The sequence below is a fragment of the Neoarius graeffei genome, chromosome 3 (genome assembly GCF_027579695.1).
Source record: "Neoarius graeffei isolate fNeoGra1 chromosome 3, fNeoGra1.pri, whole genome shotgun sequence".
In the NCBI taxonomy this organism is placed as follows: Eukaryota; Metazoa; Chordata; class Actinopteri; order Siluriformes; family Ariidae; genus Neoarius; species Neoarius graeffei.
The window spans coordinates 32,165,469-32,189,873 of record NC_083571.1 but is presented as its reverse complement, the minus strand read 5'-3'; the positions used below and the strand labels follow the sequence as shown (position 1 = coordinate 32,189,873).

Sequence of the window (24,405 nt, the reverse complement as noted above, 5' to 3'; positions counted from 1 at the left end):
ACCTCACCACCACCCCACCTCACCATCCAGCCCCCACCCCCTGCTGTCTAAAGCCCCTAAAATACTGCGTAACGTGATTAAGGCTACCTGCTGTCCCATGCTAAAGCCCACCCAAAAAGCCAGGCGCTGAAAGCAAGGGTGCGAGCCGAGTCTCAAAATGGGATTACTCGGTCTACGCTTGTAGCGGGACTTAAAGAGACACCTTTAAGGAATTGGGTGCGTTCTTAAACAGTCGGGTGGAAAATGGCAAAGTTTTTATTTTGTAACTAAATTGCAGTAATGTTTAAGTACTAAAAAGGCATACATGTTTTTAACTAAGCATTAGCTATATTAATAAAACACACACGCACAATAACGCAAGCCCTTTTTGTTGGGTGTTTTTTTTTTAGTGGCAACTGACAGGAAAACGATCAACAACGGAGCAACCTTTTACGTTAAACAATAAAACATCCAATTCTAATCGTATAAACAGCTCACGCAGGATAAATTGCACGGATTCGTAATTTGTCCATAGAATTACTAAACGTAACAAAATAAGCCATAATTTACTGCACGATTTAATAAAAAGGTTGTAACTGTGACATCAATGCTAAACTTTACCCTTTATAGCTAATCTGCTGGAAGGAGAAACCATGAATTTGGCTAAATCCTCACAAACGTAAATTGAACAGAAAATTCTCTGCACTGATCTGATAAACGGATGTGAAATAAAAGCAATTGGGGGAGGAAAAAAAACAAAAACAAAACATACATAAGCAATTATCACTCGGTATAGAAGAATATGTCGAAATGCCGAAAATCAGGATAGTGAACAAGCAGCTCTCGCACTTAAGTGATTTTGCAGGGTGTGTGGGTGTTGGGGTGTGGGGGGGGTGGGAGTCTGTTCAAACACACAGAGTGGAGAAATGGGTGTGGTGTTTCAGCTGAAGTGGCACTGCTGTGCCCAGATAAGGGTTGATGCCTATCCCTGCCACACACACACAGTCCCTGTGCTCCCTCACTCACACAGAAATGCACACACACCTCCTCAGATTAGCATAAGTATACACACACACACCACATAGCAGTGATGCCCCCCACACACACACACACAGTAAAGCTCATCTCTGAGAGTGTATAGAGTATCGACACGTCCTTCCTCAAACTCTTTTAACCAGCACATCCTTACACACTCCAGCACGGTTACACACTTTACACACAACACAGTGTTTCGATGAGAGACTTAGCTTGCAGGATGACTCACATTCACATGACAACACACTCTCACACACACATATACACACACAATATACACACACACACACACTTCCGCAACACACACTCCTACACCTTCCTAAATCCATCATATACTAATAAACAGAATCGTGAAGTATCAAGCAGCAGGCAGAGTCCAAAGAGCAAAAGTGTTGGCGTGATTTTGTTTTTAAATAAATAAATAAATAAAATTTTAAAAACCCGTCCTCAACATTACGAAATAAGAACGCTGGAATGCGAATTAAGATTGTCTACCCTCAAAAGTGAGAACGGTAGTGTTATCCAACAGAAAGTGTGTGTTTTTCCCAATAACTAACAGCTAAAATGTTGATCACTGAGATCTTAAAAGCGCGAAACGCCTCTCGATCTGACACATCGGAAGCAGATGAGGAAAAGAAACAGAAATTCGTAGCAAAAATGTAATGTTGCCAATGTTCCTGGGGCAGGCAAAAATCAGAAAAAAAATATTCTCAAAACCGCAAATTTGAACCTTTATTGTATTTAGTGTAATTTCACTCAACTTGCCCAAGTTGCATCAATTAACACTGAATTTAGCGAAAGTTAGCAATGCCCATTTTTGCTAGCTAAAGGAGTAGCTACTACAGATTGTATTTTTCATCAATTACATTTTTCTAGTATAAGCAATGTACCGTACCTTATTTTATTTACAACAAACAGTTTTTTTAAATTTAAGTTAAATTTAGTTACATCTGTTTTTGCTAGCTAAATGTAAATTAGCTCCATCACAAAAAAGAGAAAACAAAACAAAACATGAAAGCAGCTACTATGGACAACTTTGCATTTTCATTAACACATTTATTCTACAATACTTTATGTTAGCTGGCTAGCTCGGGCTACAGTTACGTTAATGATGAATAATTTCATTTTTAAACATTGCTAGGTTATTTATGGTTAGCAAGTGAGAAGTGAAGGCTACCTTACTGCAAGCTACGTTGTACCGTTTTTTTTAAATTAAACAAAGCATTGTGGATATATAAAGTGTCATTTTTAGTCAGTTAAAAGATAAAATCGCTGTCAAACTGTGTGTAAAATGCACTTTGTGATACTATACTAACTTACGTGACCTCTACGATATCTAGTAGTGGTGTATAATTTTCAGATACTGCTTAACAGTTTGCCACAGGTAGCCGCTGGTTGTCAGGGTAACCAAGAAAGCTTTGTCGTGGCTGTGAAACGTTTGGCTAACTAACTGGCTAACACTTAGTGAACAGTATGTAACTTATGTCATGTACAATTTGACTTAAACTTAGTAATTAACATTACCAGTAAAAGTTAAACATAATGAATTTTTTTAAATAAATAAGTCTTACCTTCATCCGAGTCTTAGTGTGACAACTTCAAGTTTTCCCTTCTCTCTCACACACACACACACACGCTAGCCGAAGGAGCTCTCAGGCCCGAGTGCCCCAAAGCTCCGAACAAAGTTTGGTGATCAAGGGGCAACGGCAAGGGGGATGAAAAGAAAAGGGGAGGGAGATAGAGAAGGATAGAGGGAAAAAGGTTGACCACTAAATGAGGTTAAACTATGAAGTGTAGCCCAATTTCTTTTCGTCCCCCGCATTGAGTATTTGGTACACAACCCTTAACCAAAACTTCAACAGACAACAAAATCACATGAAATGCTCACCATTTAAACGGTTAAAGACAAACCATAACACGCTTTAAAAAATAAACAAATCAAAAATACGGATGATGAGCATCATCTACTCACAAATTAACAATACGAGCAGGTCGGAAATAACAGGATATCGAAATTTACCTCGGACGTGTTGGTTAATGACTAAGAAATTACTACAAGTACGGCTAAAAAGATACTATAATAATGATACTTGCAATGAATACTGATTAGACGGTGTTGATTAAGCCTAGGTCACAACCGGACGTACGATTTTTTGGCCGTGCGATTTTTGGCGTTTCCCAAATCGCTGCGTTTTTTTTGTTCGTGGAGAAAGACGCGCGTTGGCCGTAAGTTTGTCTTGCAACCTGAAAAAAAACGTAAGCGCCCGTAGAGTTTGTTTGACATGACAAAGAACCTCTGCGGCCGGTCTGCGGCTCGAAAATCAGCACGTCACACGCGCGCCCTCCGTGCGTTTTTTGTACGTAGACCGGCCGTAGGAGCACGTACGGCCGGTTGTGACCGAGGCATTAGTTTTCTATCGCATCATGCTTGTTCTGACATTATTAATTTCCAAGTAACCGCTAATACAAGGACTGTGGAAGTGGAAGTATGGAAGGAGTCTCCAGTGTCAGTCAGAGGTAAAACTGTAGCTTTTAGGTTTTCCGCCACAGGAAAGCCCTCAAGTGAAGGAACGTCAGTCTGTAGTGGATGTAACGCAATGTTATAACGTAGCTAAACCATAACACACTAAAAAAAAAAATTTTAAATAAAATAAAAAAAATTTAAGAAAAAGACGACAAGCATCATTTACTCACAAATTAACAACATGAGCTGGCTGGAAAGAACAGAATGGTCCGGAATATCGAAATTTACCTCGGATGTGTTGGTTAATGACTAAGAAATTACTACAAGTACGGCTAAAAAGATAATAATAATAATAATAACAACAACAACGAATACTTGATTCTGATTATACAGTGTTTATTAGTTTTCTATCGCATCACAGTTTAGACATCGATTCCCATCACGCTCGTTCTGACGTTATTAATTTCCAAGTAACCGCTAATACAAGGACTGTGGAAGTAGAAGTATGGAAGGAGTCTCCAGTGTCAGTCAGAGGTAAAACTGTAGCTTTTAGGTTTTCCGCCACAGGAAAGTCCTCAAGTGAAGGAACGTCAATTTGTAGCGGATATAACATAACGTTATAACGTAGCTAGAAACAGATAAAATGTGTTTAAGTAAAAAAAAAAAAAAAAAATGTTAGTGTTGACAGAGAAACTGATGTGGTACTTAGAACCAGCAATATTTAGAACAACCATCAAAACATCGACGGTTTGCCACAAAACTGAACCATTTACATGGAATCCTCTCAAACACCAAACTGCCTTTGAACATGACAATAGGCTGAACCCTTGTTTCCATGGTGCGAGTATGGATTCCAAAGTGAAAATGTGTACTAATCACATTGTCTTGTGTTTTATCAGCGCCAGCTGCAGCCGACACGCGCCACACAGCCACCACGGAACAACTGGATTTGTGTGTCTGCACATCTGTGTTCGGCTTTCAGCAGCCAAATGAAATTAGTCACCGCTGTCCAGAACTCTCTGCTTGTTTGTCAGATATTGTAACACCATACTTACACACACACACACACACACACGCACACGCACACCTCTTCCGGTTCTCTTGGTTCCGCTCTGCATTTTGGACACAAATATGACAATGAACTGATTACAGGACTCACACATACCATGTTTTCCAGACAATAAGTCTCTGTAAATTCTGTCTTTTAAAACACTTCTGTTATTATTCTCTCCACCATATATCATTTTATATTAATACATCTGTACTTCAGAAGACCCATTAGTGTTTTAGCTTTTATCCTGTTAGCATTAGTCGTTGCTCAGTGCTCCTTCTTATCCATAAATTATAGTCCTGACTTAAACCTGGCTCTCAGTCTCAGTATAGTCAATTTTATTAGTCTGATAATGCTAATTTCTGCTAGTGCTAACACTGACATTTTCAGTGCTCCATTAGCACCAAGCTAATAAAGTCATCCATTTTATACAGTTCCTCATTTTATGTACAGTTTAGCAGCAAATCCTTCTGTAAACATTTCTTGTTTGTCAGCATAACTCATGTTAGCTGATCTCTCAGATCCGCTATAAGTAACTTGGTGACATCTTCCTCGAAAGCTATGCTCACAAGAATTAATTATTAAGGCACGTAATTTCACATCATGTATTATAAACTGTTTGGAATAAGGATGGTAAAGTTAGAACATATGCATTTCTTCACATAGCACCTGATAACGTCTCCACATTGGGACGCAATGTTAAAGTGCATATTCTGGACCAAATTCGTGTTTTTTTTTTATATGAAAAGTACGTCCCTTTACACACTCATCCAGAAGGGTAATTTTGCACAAGGCCATCTGTCTACAGCAGAAAAAAAATAAAATAAAACGCGTCTGGAAAAATCCCAAAGGAGTCTGGAGCCAGATTCGTGACGTCACCTGCGGAAGCGCCAGCAGGCTGCGCGAGCTTTGCACGGTTTCAGTGCACAGCCTGTGTAGACCAAATTTAGCAGCTAGCCATTTTGCATTGAAATATGGAATTGTCACCTGAGCGCAATGTGGGAAACGATGAGTACTAATCCCATCAAGATTGGTGCTGCTACACCCTCCTATGATACATCTGTTAACCATTTTAATAATTACGCGATAACGTTGAAGAAATTTGCAGAAAACCACCAGGTCGTTTTCTCATAAACAAACCAGCGCTGACGCAGGATTCAGAAGGAGGCGTCCCGCACACGACGTCACGAAAATCAATGTTTGCCGGGAAATCCAAATGGCAAGTTTTTTCAGAGGCGGACCAATTCGCCTCAAATGGCTTGATTTCAACTGCATTTTTCTGGTATTGCGCAAGGTAAAAAAAATTGCACAAAATGTGACAGATATTTGACTAAAGTTTAATATAAAATAGGAGAATTACACTGATCTTGCTCCTGAATTTACCCATGATATGCCCTATAAAGTTCATTTAGCGGTTAATGCTACGTGGATTCACAGTACAGTGCCTCAAAGAGCACATCTGAGATAAATGTTCATATTCATGATATTATATCGTTTCCTCTGTCATACTGTTGCTAGAAAAGACTTATGTATACACTAGCTAGCTAAACTGTTAAGGCCAATTTATGCTGACAACCCAGTCCTCGCAGACGGTGTCGCAGATAGCGTCTGCGTAGCCCCCCCACCTTCGCAGATGCTCTGCGCGCACCTCCCAAAAATTGTGACCACCGCAGAAGCCTCGCAGACAGTGTCGCAGACAAGAGGGCTCTGATTGGTCCACTCTACATCCGCTGTACACGCACTTCCGCTTCCCTACTTTCCCGGTTTGTTTTGTTTTCACGACCGGCATTTTTAAAAACATGAGCGAAGATGGAGCAGCACGAAGAGCGGTTGATTGAGGAAGTACGGACATCTATACGACTCCGGTTCTAGTCATTATAAAAAAAAAAAGTTCTAGTCATTATAAGTAACCGGAGGATAAACACTCCACTAACCACACCCACCAACTACTCCTAGCGACTTCGCGCCCCCTTGCGTTGTGCCGGTGAATAACATCGCGCACGCCTAAACTCCCCGCTCAACAATAAATTACAACTGTCTGCGAAAAGCTATCTGCGAAATCCTTGTCGCAAGAGCATGCAGAGGCCTTTAGCCTCATTTGTATTAACACCGAGTTTGTTCTTAGCAATTTTCAGGTAAATATTGATGTTCCCAACAGTTTTGACTGGTTTCTACAGTCACCGAGGCGTTCTGTCATCTGTAGAAAATACTTCGCTCGCTAAAGCATTATTTTTACCTCACAGGTTGAGGCAATGTTTCATTTCAATTAGCAGTTCATGCTAAGTGGATTCTCAGTGTAATTTTTGCCTCAAAGAGTTTTTTCGTAGCAATTTACCAACACATTTGTGGTAAATTTTCATAAATGTTCATATTCCTGATATTTATAATCTGGTTTCCACTGCCACACTGTTGTTAGAAAAATACAACACATACACACTGGCTAGCTAAACTGTTAACACACAGCAAGTCTTTTCTTAGCAATTTACCAACACATCTGAGGTAAAAGTTGATGTCCCCAACAGTTTTGACTGGTTTCTACAGTCATTTATGCTTTCTATCATCTGTGTAAAATACTTAGCTCGCCAAATAATTATTTTTACCTCACAGGTTGAGGCAATGTTTCATTTCAATTAGCAGTTCAGTTTATCGGTTGGCCATGAATTTAATGTTTAATAATAAATTTACAGTATACTTTTCATTCTAATGAGTCTTTTCTTAACAATTTACCAACACATCTGGGGTAAATCTTATTATTCTTGATGATCGTGTTTTTACAGTCTTCCTACCATGAGAAAAAACACTTCACATGTATAAGCTAGCTAGCTAGTTAGCTAAACTGTTAGCCTCAACTGTAGCAACAGTGAGGGGTTTTCGCTTAGCAATTTACCAACACATCGGAGGTAAATTTTATTATTCCTGATGATTTTATGGGGGGTTTTTTTTAAATAATTTAACACCACGTTTGAGGTAAACGTTCATATTCCTGATACTTATGTCTTGTTTCCACAGTCACGCTTGTTAGAAAAACACATACACGCTGACTAGCTAAACCGTTAGCACACAAAGTCTTTTCTTAGCAACTTACCAACACATCTGAGGTAAATGCAGATGTCCCCAACCGTTCTGACTGGTTTCCAGAGTCATTTGCGCTTTCTATCATCTGCACAAAATATTTAGCTAGCTAAATCATTGTCGCAACCTGTGAGGTAAAAAATAATGTTTAATTTTAGTTAGCAGTTCATTCTCGGTATATAGTAGATTCTTCGTATAATTTTTGCCTCAAAGAGTTTTCTCTTAGCAAATTTACCAATACATCTGAGATAAATATTAGGAATATGAACATTTACATTTTGTTTCCACTGTACATGTATACACTTGCTAACTAAACGGTTAGCCTCATTTGTATTAACACAGTTTGCTCTTAGCAATTTTCAAGACATCGGAGGTAAATGTTGATGTTCCCAACAGTTTTGACTGGTTTCTACAGTCATTTGTGCTTTCTGTCATCTGTATAAAATACTTCGCTCGCTAAATCGTTATTTTTACCTCACAGGTTGAGGCAATGTTTCATTTCAATTAGCGCTTCATGCCAAGTGGATTCTCAGTGTAATTTTTGCCTCAAAGAGTTTTTTCTTAGCAATTTACCAATACATCTGAGATAAATATTAGGAATATGAACATTTACATCTTGTTTCCACTGTACATGTACACACTTGCGAAACGGTTAGCCTCATTTGTATTAACACAGTTTGTTCTTAGCAATTTTTCAAGACATCGGAGGTAAATGTTGATGTTCCCAACAGTTCTGACTGGTTTCTACAGTCATTTGTGCTTTCTGTCATCTGTAGAAAATACTTCGCTCGCTAAATCGTTATTTTTACCTCACAGGTTGAGGCAATGTTTCATTTCAATTAGCGCTTCATGCCAAGTGGATTCTCAGTGTAATTTTTGCCTCAGTTTTTTTCTTAGCAATTTACCAACACATTTGTGGTAAATTTTCATAAAACATTCATATTCCTGATATTTATATCTTGTTTCCATGGTCACACTGTCGTTAGAAGAAAAAAAACAAAAACAAAAAACACAACACATACACACTGGCTAGCTAAACTGTTAGCACACAGCAAGTCTTTTCTTAGCAATTTACCAAGACATCTGAGGTAAATGTAGATGTTCCCAACAGTTTCGTCTCGTCTCCACAGTCACAGTGCATTTGTATTATCTGTATAAAATATTTAGCTAGCTAAATCGTTATCTTTAGTCATCATCCATCATATACTCGGAGTCCATATTGCCGAGTTGCTTAGCAACAGTGTTCTCACGAGCGTATCCACTTCAATGGTGAGCCTGAAAGTTTCATTTGAACGCCTGAAAAGGTGATGTTAAATTTTAATATTTGAAAATGTAATATTTAATAGTTTTTGGAAGAATAAATCATTTAAAAGGGGTTTAATGTTAACAAAAACTGTTATTTGAAACAGCTTGAGTGCCCGTTTCCTCATCTCATGCAAGTCAACAACCAAAATCTCTCTCATACACACCCCACTATTGGTTGTGAGTCTCAAAGTCAAACTCGAGAGATCAGAGAGTGAGAAGGGATAAAGAATGAAAGAACAGGAAAGGGAAGAGACGAAGAGCAAAGAAGGAGACAGAAAGAGACCCCCTTTTACCCCCCCTTACAAGTCGTCCATCCCCGTGTGTGTGTGTGTGGGGTGGCCCAGACTGAGGCCCCATTCTCTACACATGAGAGTGCAAGGCTTGAGCAGCAGAGCAGAAACAGCAGGCCCACGAACCCACCGTAGTCCGAGCCTTTCAAACGACAAGGGGTGGGGGGAACAGAAAGGGGGGGAGAGAGAAAGATGAATAAGGATGATAAAGAAAAATAACAGGAGTGAGTAAAATGAGGAAGAAAGGAGAGGGAGAGTGAAGGCGGCATAGCGACAGAAGAATGAGAAATTGTAAAATAGAAAAGAAGAAGAAGGGTTCGGGGTAAAACGAGGGAGAAAGAAAGAAAATGGAGAACAGCGAACGAGATGGAACGTGTGTGAGAAGTCCAAACGTGGCTATAAAATAAAAATTGCAATTTTTATAAAAAATAAAAATTGCAAAATCAAATCAGCAGATCAAATGAAATCCAAATCAAATGTTACGAGGATTTCCAGGTGTTGATTTGATATGCTCTTCAAGCAGCTCAATGCAATTATATTCACGCTGAACATCGAGCCATTGCCACTGGCTAGTGGATTCGACATACTGAAGTGACACACGAATTTAAGACAGCGACCCAATTAAAAATATTCAAATTCAGAAAAATGTTAAAATTCACAAACATAATGAAGTGTGAAATAAAAAAAAAAGGAACAATGAGACTGTAGGGTTCGCAGGTTCCACTGATTAGCTCATTGTGAAGTCAGGTTACCCTTCAGTAGCTTATTAATTTTGCTAAATTATTTTATTTAGCTTGACAGTAAGCTGAAGAGAGACGAGCACTGGTTTATTAAAATTTCCAAAACAATAATTGTGCCACACTTCAACCTTAAATCGGAAATTACACCAGCTAGCTGCAAAGTTGTTAGCAATTTATCTGTTGGTCATGAATTTAATGTTTAATAATAAATTTACAGTATACTTTTCGCTCTAAATGAGTCTTTGCTTAACAATTTACCAACACATCTGGGGTAAATTTTATTATTCTTGATGATTGTGTTTTTACAGTTTTTCTACCATGAGAAAAAACACTTCACATGTATAAGCTAGCTAGCTAAACTGTTAGCCTCAACTGTAGCAACAGTGAGGGGTTTTCGCTTAGCAATTTACCAACACATCTGAGGTAAATTTTATTATTCCTGATGATTTTGTGGGGTTTTTTTAATTATTTAGCAACATGTTTGAGTTACATTTTATTATTCCTGATGATTTTGTAGGGTTTTTAAAATAATTTAACAAAAACAGAGGTAAATTTTATTATTCCTGATCATTGTGTTTTTGTAATCATTTAACAACACGTATGAGGTCAAATTTATTATTCCTGATGATTGTGGGGGTTTTCTTGTTAATAATTTAACACATCTGAGGTAAAATTTATTATTCCTGAGGATTGTGGGTGGTTTTTTTTTAAATAATTTAAAACGTTTGACATAAATTTTATTATTCCTGATGATCGTGGGGTTTTTTTTTAATAATTTAACACGTCTGAGGTAAATTTTATTATTCCTGATGATTGTGTTTTGTTTTTAATAATTTAACAACACATCTGAGGTAAATTTTATCATACCTGAGGATTGTGGGTTTAATAATTTAACACGTTTGACAAATTTTATTATTCCTGATGATTTTGTGGGTTTTTTTAAATAATTTTTCACATCTGAGGTAAAATTTTATTATTCCTGATGATTTTGTGGGTTTTTTTTTTTTTTTATAATTTAACACATCTGAGGTAAATTTTATCATTCCTGATTATTGTGGGTTTTTTTTTAAACTTAACACGTTTGAGGTAAATTGTATTATTCCTGACGGTTTTGTGGGTTTTTTTAAATAATTAAACATGTCTGAGGTAAATTTTCATCATTCCTGAGGATTGTGGGTTTTTTAATAATTTAACACATTTGACGTAAATTTTATTATTCCTGATGATTTTGTGGGGGGGGTTTTAAATAAATTTCACATCTGAGGTAAAATTGTATTATTCCTGAGGATTGTGGTTTTTTTAATAATTTAACACGTTTGATGTAAATTTTATCATTCCTGATGATTGTGGGGGTTTTTTTTTTAAACTTAACAACACGTTTGAGGTAAATTGTATTATTCCTGACGGTTTTGTGGGTTTTTTTAAATAAATTAAACATGTCTGAGGTAAATTTTATCATTCCTGAGGATTGTGGGTTTTTTAATAATTTAACACATTTGACGTAAATTTTATTATTCCTGATGATTTTGTGGGGGGTTTTTTAAATAAATTTCACATCTGAGGTAAAATTGTATTATTCCTGAGGATTGTGGGTTTAATAATTTAACACGTTTGATGTAAATTTTATTATTCCTGATGATTTTGTGGTGTTTATTTATAATTTAACACCACATCTGAGGTAAATTTTGTACATCAGTGTTTTAACTCCCAACAGGTTTTTGTGGCTACTGCCTCACAGAGGCGAAGCGAGGCAGTAACCACCATGTCACAGTGTTGTAAGAATCTAAGAACAGCGCACGCGCATGTAGGTGTTCCTATTAAAATGACCGGTGAGCATATACAATTCGGTTCACCATTCGAAATAAATGGACTAGACTAAAGAAATCGCTTTCAGACATGTTCATGCTAATTACCAAGGGAAAGTGTGTTCATATTTTAAAATATACTCCAGGTTGTCTCTTTTTCCTCGCCTTCTTCGGCCAGTGGTCCCACGTGTGATGTAGATGCGACGCACTTCCAAGTTGTTACGGGAAGTTGTTGAAAAGAGTATTGAGACCACTGAGCTCTAGCGCCGGGCCTTTTCCGGGAAATAAGAGTTTTGGTCATGGCGACAGTGTGTACACAGTTGTGGTCAGAAGTTTACATACAGTGACATGATTGTTATCTTGGATATGAATGTCATGGCAGTATTTGGACTTTCAGTAATTTCTCTGAACTGTTCTTTTTCTGTGGTAAAATGTACAGCATACATCTTTTTAAAAAAACCACTAGAATTTGGTGCACAAGTTTTAATTTTCTTTGAGTTTTCTGAAATCAACACAGGGTCAAAAATATACATACAGCGTGAAAAAATATAAAATACAGCACACCTAATATTTGGGTAAAATGTCTCTTCGCAAGATTCACCTTGACTACACATTTTGTTTACCATGAACAAGCTACTGGCAGAATTCTGGTTGGATATTTCACGACTCTTCATGGTAGAATTGGTACTGTTCAATTAAAAATTTTTTTTTTAATTTTCTTGGCATAAACTCGCCTTATCAGCACGGTCCATATATTTTCAATAGGGTTGAAGTCAGGACTTGTTTTAAGCTTAATGTTGGCCTGCTTTATCCTCCACAACCAGCTCTGATGCGTGTTTGGGTTCTCTGTCCTGTTGTAACTCCCAAACCGTGTTCAAGTTTCTGATGGTTTATGCTGAAGAATTCTGAGGTAGTCCTCCTTCTTCATTATTCCATCCACTTTGCGCAATGAACCAGTTCCACTGGCTGCAAAACAGCCCCAGAGCATGATGATCCTACCACCACCACCAGCTGGTACAGTGTCCCTCTGTACATGGTGGTCATTGTGGCCAAACAACTCAATCTTTGTCTCATCTGACCATGCAGCTTTCCTCCAGAAGACTTTTTCTTTGTCCGTGTGGTCAGCTTCAAACTTTAAGCTTGAAGGGGTCAATTTTGGAGCAGGGGGTTATTTCTTGGATAGCAGCCTCTTAGTCCATGGTGATCTGAACTGTAGACAGTGATCCATCAGCTTCCAGGGCAGGGCTGTGCCATGGTGGTTCCCAGGTTGTTCCTGACCATCCAAACCAATTTCCTTTCAGCTGAGGGTGACAGATTGGGTTTTCATGAAGCAAAGAGGCTTGGCAAAGTGACGACACCTCACAATAACTTGGATACAATTGTTTGAACTGATCTTGGAATTTGCAGTTGTTTAGAAATGGCTCCAAGAGACATTCCGGAATTGTGTATATCTGCGATCCTCTTTCTCAGATCTGCACCGAGCTCCTTGGACTTTCCCATTTTACTGTGTGTCGGTCAGTCCAATCAATGCTGTAAACAAACCCTTTTTTTGAAGGCACAGAGAAGCTACCAGCTGTAGTCAATCATGATCACTAACAGGAAGTTAAGAGACCTCGGCCTTAGCAAGATAAGAGACATTTTGGAAGTTTTCGTGACTCTGAATTAATAATCTAATTGAGCGTATGTAAATGTTTGACCCTCTATGTATAATTTTGACCCTGTGATGATTTCAGAAAACCCAAAGAAGATTAAAACTTGTGCAGCAAATTCTAGTGGGTTTTTTTTTTAATTAAAGCTGTTTGCTGTACAATCATTCTGCCACAGAAAAAGAACAGTTCAAAGAAATTACTGAAAGCCCAAATATTGCTATGACATTCATGTCACTGTATGTAAACTTCTGACCACAACTGTGTGTCAGCCTCGGTTCGGAGGTTTCAGTTTCAAAAACTGTAAGAGGTAAGAATAGAATAATATAAAGTACAACCCCGATTCCAAAAAAAAGTTGGGACAAAGTACAAATTGTAAATAAAAATGGAATGCAATAATTTACAAATCTCAAAAACTGATATTGTATTCACAATAGAACATAGACAACATATCAAATGTTGAAAGTGAGACATTTTGAAATTTCATGCCAAATATTGGCTCATTTGAAATTTCATGACAGCAACACATCTCAAAAAAGTTGGGACAGGGTCAATAATGCCGCTTTTCCACTACAAACGCGGCTGAGTTGGGCTGAGCCGTGCCGTGCTGAGTTGGGCTGAGTCGAGCTGAGCGGGGCTATTGAAGTTGCATTTCGACTACAACCGCGCTGAACCGTGCTGGCTGGAAGTGGGTGGACACATTGGGTGGAGTTAGCGAAAGTGGGTGGACGTCACGTGATGTCGTTAAGCAGCGCAAACAGTGACATCAGTGATCTTTTCAGCGGTAGTCTCACGACCCGAATAGTAAACAATAAACATGGAGGACATGGTGTTAGTGTTGCTGGTCTTGGTGCTGTGGCTTGTTGTCACCGACAACGCCAACAGATACTGGCAAGAGCGTATAGATGAGGCGAGGCGCATAAGGCTTCAGAAATTCTCGTAATTCGTAATTATTATTCTTCCGGGTTTACGGTGTTTACAGATCCCAGCGTGCTCGCGGGGCGTGTGGGCATGTGAGGACACTCCTCCTCACCAATCAGTGCACAGGGGAGTGTCTGCTCACGCCCCCAGCCTCACTCGGCTCGCTTTGGCTCGCTTCAGCCCCACTCCAAAACCGTGCGAGTTTTAGGGGCTAAGCACGGCTGAAGCGAGCCGAGTCGTGCTGTTCTTTGGTAGTCGAAACGCGAGGCGTGTCGGGCTGAAGTGAGCTGAAGCGAGCTGAAAAAGGGTAGTGGAAAAGGGCCATAAGAGGCTGGAAAAGTTAAAGGTACAAAAAAGGAACAGCTGGAGGACCAAATTGCAACTCATTAGGTCAACTGGCAATAGGTCATTAACATGACTGGGTATAAAAAGAGCATCTTGGAGTGGCAGCGGCTCTCAGAAGTAAAGATGGGAAGAGGATCACCAATCCCCCTAATTCTGCGCCGACAAATAGTGGAGCAATATCAGAAAGGAGTTCGACAGTGTAAAATTGCAAAGAGTTTGAACATATCATCATCTACAGTGCATAATATCAAAAGATTCAGAGAAGGGTGGCACGGTGGTGTAGTGGTTAGCGCTGTCGCCTCACAGTAAGAAGGTCCGGGTTCGAGCCCCGTGGCCGGCGAGGGCCTTTCTGTGCGGAGTTTGCATGTTCTCCCCGTGTTCGCGTGGGTTTCCTCCGGGTGCTCCGGTTTCCCCCACAGTCCAAAGACATGCAGGTTAGGTTAACTGGTGACTCTAAATTGAGCGTAGGTGTGAATGTGAGTGTGAATGGTTGTCTGTGTCTATGCGTCAGCCCTGTGATGACCTGGTGACTTGTCCAGGGTGTACCCCACCTTTCGCCCGTGGTCAGCTGGGATAGGCTCCAGCTTGCCTGCGACCCTGTAGAACAGGATAAAGTGGCTAGAGATAACGAGATGAGATTCAGAGAATCTGGAAGAATCTCTGTGCATAAGCGTCAAGGCTGGAAAACCATACCGGGTGCCCATGATCTTCGGGCCCTTAGACGGCACTGCATCACATACAGGCATGCTTCTGTATTGGAAATCACAAAATGGGCTCAGGAATATTTCCAGAGAACATTATCTGTGAACACAATTCACCGTGCCATCCGCTGTTGCCAGCTAAAACTCTATAGTTCAAAGAAGAAGCCGTATCTAAACATGATCCAGAAGCGCAGACGTCTTCTCTGGGCCAAGGCTCATTTAAAATGGACTGTGGCAAAGTGGAAAACTGTTCTGTGGTCAGACGAATCAAAATTTGAAGTTCTTTATGGAAATCAGGGACGCCGTGTCATTCGGACTAAAGAGGAGAAGGACGACCCGAGTTGTTATCAGCGCTCAGTTCAGAAGCCTGCATCTCTGATGGTATGGGGTTGCATTAGTGCGTGTGGCATGGGCAGCTTACACATCTGGAAAGACACCATCAATGCTGAAAGGTATATCCAGGTTCTAGAGCAACATATGCTCCCATCCAGACGACGCCTCTTTCAGGGAAGACCCTGCATTTTCCAACATGACAATGCCAAACCACATACTGCATCAATTACAGCATCATGGCTGCGTAGAAGAAGGGTCCGGGTACTGAACTGGCCAGCCTGCAGTCCAGATCTTTCACCCATAGAAAACATTTGGCGCATCATAAAACGGAAGATACGACAAAAAAGACCTAAGACAGTTGAGCAACTAGAATCCTACATTAGACAAGAATGGGTTAACATTCCTATCCCTAAACTTGAGCAACTTGTCTCCTCAGTCCCCAGACGTTTACAGACTGTTGTAAAGAGAAAAGGGGATGTCTCACAGTGGTAAACATGGCCTTGTCCCAACTTTGAGATGTGTTGTTGTCATGAAATTTAAAATCACCTAATTTTTCTCTCTAAATGATACATTTTCTCAGTTTAAACATTTGATATGTCATCTATGTTCTATTCTGAATAAAATATGGAATTTTGAAACTTCCACATCATTGCATTCCGTTTTTATTTACAATTTGTACTTTGTCCCAACTTTTTTGGAATTGGGGTTGTACAGACACCTGGTATATTTTACTTCTGTGATTTTTAAATTGCTCATATTTGGATTACGCTTTATGTTTGTGGCTACTGCCTCACTGAGCAAATACATTATATGCTATATTTACTGTATGGACATGGGATCAGAAAACTCATCTCATTATCTCTAGCTGCTTTATCCTGTTCTACAGGGTCGCAGGCAAGCTGGAGCCCATCCCAGCTGACTACGGGCGAAAGGCGGGGTACACCCTGGACAAGTCGCCAGGTCATCACAGGGCTGACACAGAGACTTTTCCACTACCAACGCGGCTGAGTTGAGCTGAGCCGTGCCGTGCTGAGTTGGGCTGAGCGGGGCTGTTGGAGTTGCATTTCGACTACAACCGCGCTGAACCGTGCTGGCTGGAAGTGGGTGGACACATTGGGTGGAGTTAGCGAAAGTGGGTGGACGTCACGTGATGTTGTTAGGCGGCGCAAACAGTGACATCAGTGACCTTTTAAGCGGTAGTCTCACAACCCGGATAGTAAACAATAAACATGGAGGACATGGAGTCGTTAGTGTTGCTGGTCTTGGTGCTGTAGCTTGTTTTCACCGACAACGCCAACAGATACTGGCAAGAGCGTATAGATGAGGCGAGGCGCATAAGGCTTCAGAAATTCTCGTAATTTGTAATTCTTCTTCTTCCGGGTTTACGGTGTTTACAGATCCCAACGTGCTCGCGGGGCGTGTGTGGGCATGTGAGGACACTCCTCCTCACCAATCAGTGCACAGGGGAGTGTCTGCTCACGCCCCTAGCCCCGCTCAGCTCGGTTTGGCTCGCTTCAGCCCTACTCCAAAACCGTGCGAGTTTTGGGTGCTAAGCAGGGCTGAAGCGAGCCGAGTCGTGCTGCTCTGAGGTAGTCGAAACGCGAGCCGTGTCGGGCTGAAGCGAGCTGAAGAAGGGTAGTGGAAAAGGGCCAAAACAACCATTCACACTCACATTCACACCTACGGTCAATTTAGAGTCACTAGTTAACCTAACCTGCATGTCTTTGGACTGTGGGGGAAACCGGAGCACCCGGAGGAAACCCACGCGGACACGGGGAGAACATGCAAACCCCACACAGAAAGGCCCTCGCCGGCCACGGGGCTCGAACCCAGGACCTTCTTGCTGTGAGGCGACAGCGCTAACCACTACACCACTGTGCCGCCCCGGATCAGAAAACTATTTTATTTATAAGTAGTAGCCACATGGACCCATAGGGTACAACAGTATAACTGGTCAAACTCCTGCTCTTCGCTTCAGAGTCTTTACACTACACTTGTGAAACAAAATATGCTCATTAGTACTAAATAATGCTTCTAAGACAATTCATGAACAAGTGCTTTCTTACTATTTTGAAAACAGATCGAGTTCACAGCGCTGCATTTTGAACAAAGCACAGTAAACAAAATTGGTAACCAAAATACTCCAAGCCCTGATGCTGCTCACAGCTTGGTGATGCTTGCAAGAGATGAGGAGAGTAATAATTGATAACATGTATATATGCTATATTTACCGTATGGACATGGGATCAGAAAAAAAATTTATAAGCAGTAGCCACACGTACCCATAGGGCACCTTCCCCCCCCAGTCACTATGGCGTCCTACTGTGAAAATAAAAGACTTGGCTAGCTAAATTGACATCTTTAGTCATTAGCTAGAATCCATACTGACTAGTTGCTTAGCAACAGCAGTCGATCAGTGTGGCGGTCTAACTGTAAATCTGTTACTGTATTGATTATTTTTTTAATCAGGACCACTGACGTACAATCAAGAGGAGGGGGAAAACAAAAAGAGACAAATGATAATGAGAAAAGGGGTGGAAAAGAAGGAAGGTGTGAGGAAAATACAGAAGCAGATTGAGAGAGAGAGATTTACAACCATGTTTTTATTCATCTGTGATTAAAGTCTGGCTTTCTGACATGAGAGTTGCTTTGTTTGTTTGTTTGTTTGTTTCCTCCAGCACACACAGGAAGATTCCCCTCATTGACTCTTTCACGTGCATGTAAATTGGCTCGACACGACACGCAGACAGAAACATTCTCCTTCTGTAATATCTGCCAACATTTTACATGCAGACGTGTCTTCCGGCGCAGTGTTTCAGAGACAGGTGGTTTCGGAAAAACACATGCTCGCATCTTTCAGCTTCTAACTACACGCATGCTGGGGATATTTAATAAACACACACACACTCACCTGGCTGGTCCCTGGTGCGGACCGTAAAGACGTTAAGCTGTATGTCCAGGTCTCCTTCCTCCTTTTCCCGACCCAGAATCATCCAGCTCTCCAATCCATCCGAGTCCGAATCCAAACACGGATCCGCCACGTACGGCGGAATCGATTCCGAGTCTGAACTCTGGTCCGACTCTGAATCCAGGACTACCACATGTTCATTTACGGCTTCGCTTGCACGACGATGCTGCGAACCAGGAGCCACTCCCTTCCCTTTTGACCTTTGACCTTTCCTGGCACACACACTGTCATCCTCCTCAGTGTTATCCGAAACCGTGATGACATCCGGGCCCGAATCGATCTGAATTATTTCATCGGGAGGAGCAGCAGGAGGTTGGACTCTCTTGCCAGGTTGAGGTTCCGGAGATGTCTCTTGACCGGAGCTCTCCTTTTGGTTCTCTGGATGGTTTTCCAGGTCATTGGTGTCGTAATGGAGCTGGGAATAGAGCTGGAACTCGAGATCGCTATCAGGCTCAGAGTCATCATCGTGTTCTTCCTCGGCGTACAGCTCATCTTCATACTCTTCCCATTCCTGGTAGCCTGAGAACATCTCGAACAACAGCTTTAATGGAGGGGGAAGGAAAAAAAAAAAAAAGTCATTAATCGTTAACACTCACCCCCTACCACCACGGTATCGCTGATGCTAAAAACCATTTAATTATTTTGTAACTACATGAAACGCATTTGACGTAAACTTTAAAGTTTAGCACTGATCTACAAAACTGAAATCCTACCAAAAAATGGTAGCCAACTTAATTTTTTTATATATTGATCTTTTTTTCTGAGGGCGGGAACTACAGTCTGATTGGCCACGTTGTTTTTTTTTTTTAAGGGCATGCCAAATTTTGACAGCTGTCAATAAAGAAAAAACAAGCTGCTTTTCAAAATACAACCTTCCTACCTGATCAACCTTCCTACAGACAGATCATATGATTTTCACTTTACTTCATCTCACAGTGTTTTGGCACACAGGGATCCAATTACTCTATCTTGTATAAACTTAGGACAAACAGCAAGGTGAGCACAATAACCAGCCCGTTTCGTATCGAGTTCCTATCTCAGGACAGCCAAAAGGACATGAGCTCAACAGCTCAATGATGGATAGATTATAAACACCAAGGCTGCCATAATGTTCTCATTTTACACCACTGATGATCACCAGTTTATGGAACTCTGTGAAAAGATGTGTGAGGAGAACAGAGGGTTCTCCAGGACTAGAGTTAGGAACATCTGGGTTACAGGATGATCTTCTTTTGGCTGCTCCCGATTTGGGGTCGCCACAGCGGATCTTTCGTCTCCATTGCTCCGTCTTCCGCATCCTTCTCTACCACTTTCATGTCCTCTCTCACCACATCCACGCATCTCCTCTTCGGCCTTCCTCGTTTTCGTGTGCCTGGCAGCTCCATCCTCAACATTCTCCTTCCCACATGCTCTGCATCTCTTCTCAGGATGTGCTCATACCATCTCAGTCTCATCTCTCTTAGCTTAATTCCCAAGCTCTCCACATGTGCTGTCCCTCCGATGTGCTCGTTCCTTATCCTGTCCAACCTCAACTCCGCCACCTCCAACTTTGCCTCCTGTTTCTTCGTTAAGGGTACGGTCTCTAATCCGTACATCACAGCTGGTCTCGCTACTGTCTTATACATCTTACCTTTCACTTTTGCTGGGACTTTCCTATCACAAATGACTCCTTCTCCAACTGCTCCACCCTGCCTGCACTCTCTTTCTCACCTCACTATCGCAGCCCCCATTTTCCTGCACAGTTGACCCCGGGTACTTGAGTTCACCGATTTTCTTTACGTCTACTCCTTGCATCTTCACTCCACTCTCATCCCCATTCTCACTGATGCACATGTATTCTGTTTTGCTCCTGCTCACCTTCATTCCAATGCATACCTCCATCTCTCCAAACCCAGCTCAACCTCTTTTCTACTTTCAGCACGTATCACAATATCACCCACAAACATCATGTTCCATGGTGACTCTTGCCTCGCTTCATCCGTCAAGCTATCCATCACTATGGCAAACAAGAAAGGGCTCGAAGCCGATCCTTGATGGAGTCCCACCTTCACCTTGAACCATTCAGTCGCTCCAACTGCACACCTCACTGCTGTTTCACTGTTCTCATACATGTCTTGCACCACTCTGATATACTTCTCATTCACTCCACACTCTCTCATACAATACCACAAGGATGCATAGTCTAATTCTGTCTTCTTTTTTTAATTCAGTATAATTCAGCTTTAATATCCTCAAATACAAACAGAAAACCTTCATGATAAACACATCTGCTAACTGATTAGCATTAATACAGTCGATAAACTGCACTCTAGATACATTTTAACGCCTATTTAAACATACAGGAGCATATATTTATGAACTTTGATGAATTATGGAGTTAAAAAAAAATCAGAAAATTTATCCTAAAATTCGAGATAACGCTCTAGCTCTACCTATAGCCAGACTAACCGGCTGTATCCTAAATCTCTTATTAGTGCCTACATTGCTGCACTAAAGAGAGTGTGGTGTACATGACGTCACACCCTAAGTAGTGCACGTGTCAAGTGAAAAGGAAGCGATTGAAGACTCCGCCTCCAAACTCGAGCTTGTTTTGATTCCAATGGCAGCCTTTAGTTTAACAACACAAATACGTAACAAACCGTTGTTTTGGATATTATATATTATTTTCGAAACAGCGTCTGTGATTATTAAATTAAAAAAAAAGCGATTAAAAAGCTAATTCCTACATAGCTAATGTAAACACTAGCAAGTTTATCCCGCACGCGCGGCACTCTGAATGATATCCACGTGTGTGACCTGCACGAGGAACCGGATGTCTTTATAAACCGGTTAACACCTTAAATTCAGGATCATTACAGCTTTCCAAACACACACACACACACTGCATCGGTTTCGAGAACTAGACTCTGACCTGCTTGTTTAGTTTTCCAGCTTTGAAACGACACACCGCAGAAGACAGACGAACTTCCGGTCTGTGAGAAAGACGGGGAAATGGTTGGCCAACTGATAACTATCACGGAAATCAGTGGTACAAGCATGACTATCCCGGAGTTTGAGGGGAAACAGACACACGTTCATGAGTTCCTAGCCCAAGAGCATGAGCTCAAAATTGAGTCCAGCCCGGAACAAATTACTAACAAGCTGAATTTTTCAGAATATGTTCAGAATACCCTTAGGAATAACATACTAAAAGTCCCCGGGAATCCACCTTGTGCTCTCTGAGAAATTCAAGATGGCGTCCAAAATGGCTGCCGATTGGAGATTTTTCAATATCTCAGGGATAAAACATAATATAAATGCAATTAAAATGTTAAATTATATGTTCTCTCATACAAGCAATGCAAATTCACCATTGTCACATTGTTAAAATTAAAATTAACCAAGATTACAAGGTCATTAATGTGGAAATTACATGGAATTTAATGGTTGACGTGATTGACAGATTAGCTCAGTAGGTTACCTACATACATGAACATATGGTGCGTTCATGTGCTATGGGAATTATGGTAAATACCAAACACCGACATGGAAAGCACACATGAACGCCCCCTCTTGTGGTATTTTCCACTGGGCAACTCGTAGAAAATTTTGATACACGAGTTGCCGAGAGGGCGGCATGGTGGTGTAGTGGTTAGCGCTGTCGCCTCACAGCAAGAAGGTCCTGGGTTCGAGCCCCGGGGCTGGCGAGGGCCTTTCTGTGTGGAGTTTGCATGTTCTCCCCGTGTCCGCGTGGGTTTCCTCCGGGTGCTCCGGTTTCCCCCACAGTCCAAAGACATGCAGGTTAGGTTAACTGGTGACTCTAAATTGACCGTAGGTGTGAGTGTGAATGGTTGTCTGTGTCTATGTGTCAGCCCTGTGATGACCTGGCGACTTGTCCAGGGTGTACCCCGCCTTTCGCCCATAGTCAGCTGGGATAGGCTCCAGCTTGCCTGCGACCCTGTAGAAGGATAAAGCGGCTAGAGATAATGAGAATGAGAAGTGGTATTTACCAGTGTGTTGTGTTCACATGCTTTTGTTGTTGTTGACAAATTAAAGATGGTGGATTCAGAATCAGGCCAGATTCAGAATCAGGCCTGTTATTTGGCTAAAACAATTATAGATTGCCTTGTTCATCAGCTGCAGCAGGAATATGAGTTATCAAAAGTCAAAAAATGCTGAATATTTCCTGATCATGACAAGTAGAGATTTTCTTAACACATTGAATGCCACGCAGTTTTTGGAAATTTGGCTGTAGCCACAATGAGAGTAGCCAGTATCTAGATCATTGTTGGCGTTCTTTGGACAGCCACAGAATATTTTGTATTAGGCTATAATATACATATTATAATAATATAATATACATAACATGACTCGTTTAAAAGGTGAGAGTCAGCTTTCCGTAGGTGAAAACCACTTCTTTCTTGGTTCATAAGCTAGTCTTGTACCGCTCACCGCCATGTTGAAAAGGTTAAAGTTCATCTCATCTCGGCAACTCGTGTATCAAAATTTTCTACAAGTTGCCCAGTGGAAAATACCACAAGAGGGGGCGTTCATGTGTGCTTTCCATGTCGGCGTTTGGTATTTACCATAATTCCCATAGCACATGAACACACCAGAACTTTAACCTTTTCAACATGGCAGCGAGCGGTACAAGACTAGCTTATGAACCAAGAAAGAAGTGGTTTTCACCTACGGAAAGCTGACTCTCACCTTTTAAACGAGTCATGTTATGGATATTATATTATTATAATATGTATATTATAGCCTAATACAAAATATTCTGTGGCTGTCCAAAGAACGCCAACAATGATCTAGATACTAGCTACACTCATTGTGGCTACAGCCAAATTTCCAAAAACTGCATGGCATTCAATGTGTTAAGAAAATCTCTACTTGTCATGATCAGGAAATATTCAGCATTTTTTTTACTTTTGATAACTCATATTCCTGCTGCAGCTGATGAACAAGGCAATCTATAATTGTTTTAGCCAAATAACAGGCCTGATTCTGAATCTGGTCCACCATCTTTAATTTGTCAACAACAACAAAAGCATGTGAACACAACACACTGGTAAATACCACTTCCCAACTGGAAAATATCATCTTCCCATAGCACATGAACGCAGCAATAATGTAAGACAACAATTATACATCAATTTCCTTAATATTTAGTGCATCTTTAAAGGAACAGTCCACCATACTTCCATAATGAAATATGCTCTTATCTGAATTGAGACTAGCTGCTCCGTACCTCTCCGAGCTTTGCGCGACCTCCCAGTCAGTCAGATGCAGTCAGATGCGCTGTCACTCCTGTTAGCAATGTAGCTAGGCTCAGCATGGCCAATGGTATTTTTTGGGGCTGTAGTTAGATGTGACCAAACTCTTCCGTGTTTTTCCTGTTTACACAGGTTTATATGACCAGTGACATGAAACAAGTTCAGTTACACAAATTGAAACGTAGCGATTTTCTATGCTATGGAAAGTCCGCACTATAATGACAGGCGTACTAACACCTTCTGCGCGCTTCGACAGCGCACTGATACGGAGCTCAGATATCAATGCCCTGTTAGTACGCCTGTCATTATAGTGCGGACTTTCCATAGCATAGAAAATCGCTACGTTTCAATTTGTGTAACTGAACTTTGTTTCATGTCACTGGTCATATAAACCTATGTAAACAGGAAAAACGCGGAAGAGTTTGGTCGCATCTAACTACAGCCCCAAAAAATACCATTGGCCATGCTGAGCCTAGCTACATTGCTAACAGGAGT

The 24,405-nt window shown here is 40.9% G+C and overlaps 1 protein-coding gene across 2 annotated transcripts in view; it reads right to left on the bottom strand.

The window, feature by feature from the left end:
• Positions 1–21,642, bottom strand: part of zcchc7 (zinc finger, CCHC domain containing 7) — a 93,797-nt gene extending 72,155 nt beyond the window's left edge. The window contains exons 1-2 of one of the 2 annotated variants that reach the window (XM_060916678.1): positions 21,567–21,642; positions 18,599–19,196 (exon numbers count right to left, since the gene is read on the bottom strand). In XM_060916678.1, coding sequence (XP_060772661.1) covers positions 18,599–19,184 — 586 coding nt within the window. In that variant the 5' untranslated portion in view covers positions 19,185–19,196; positions 21,567–21,642. Of the gene's footprint in view, positions 1–18,598; positions 19,197–20,512; positions 20,837–21,566 lie in introns of those variants that run through there. The other variant, XM_060916677.1, reaches the window with a different exon arrangement.
• Positions 21,643–24,405: the final 2,763 nt, after the last annotated feature.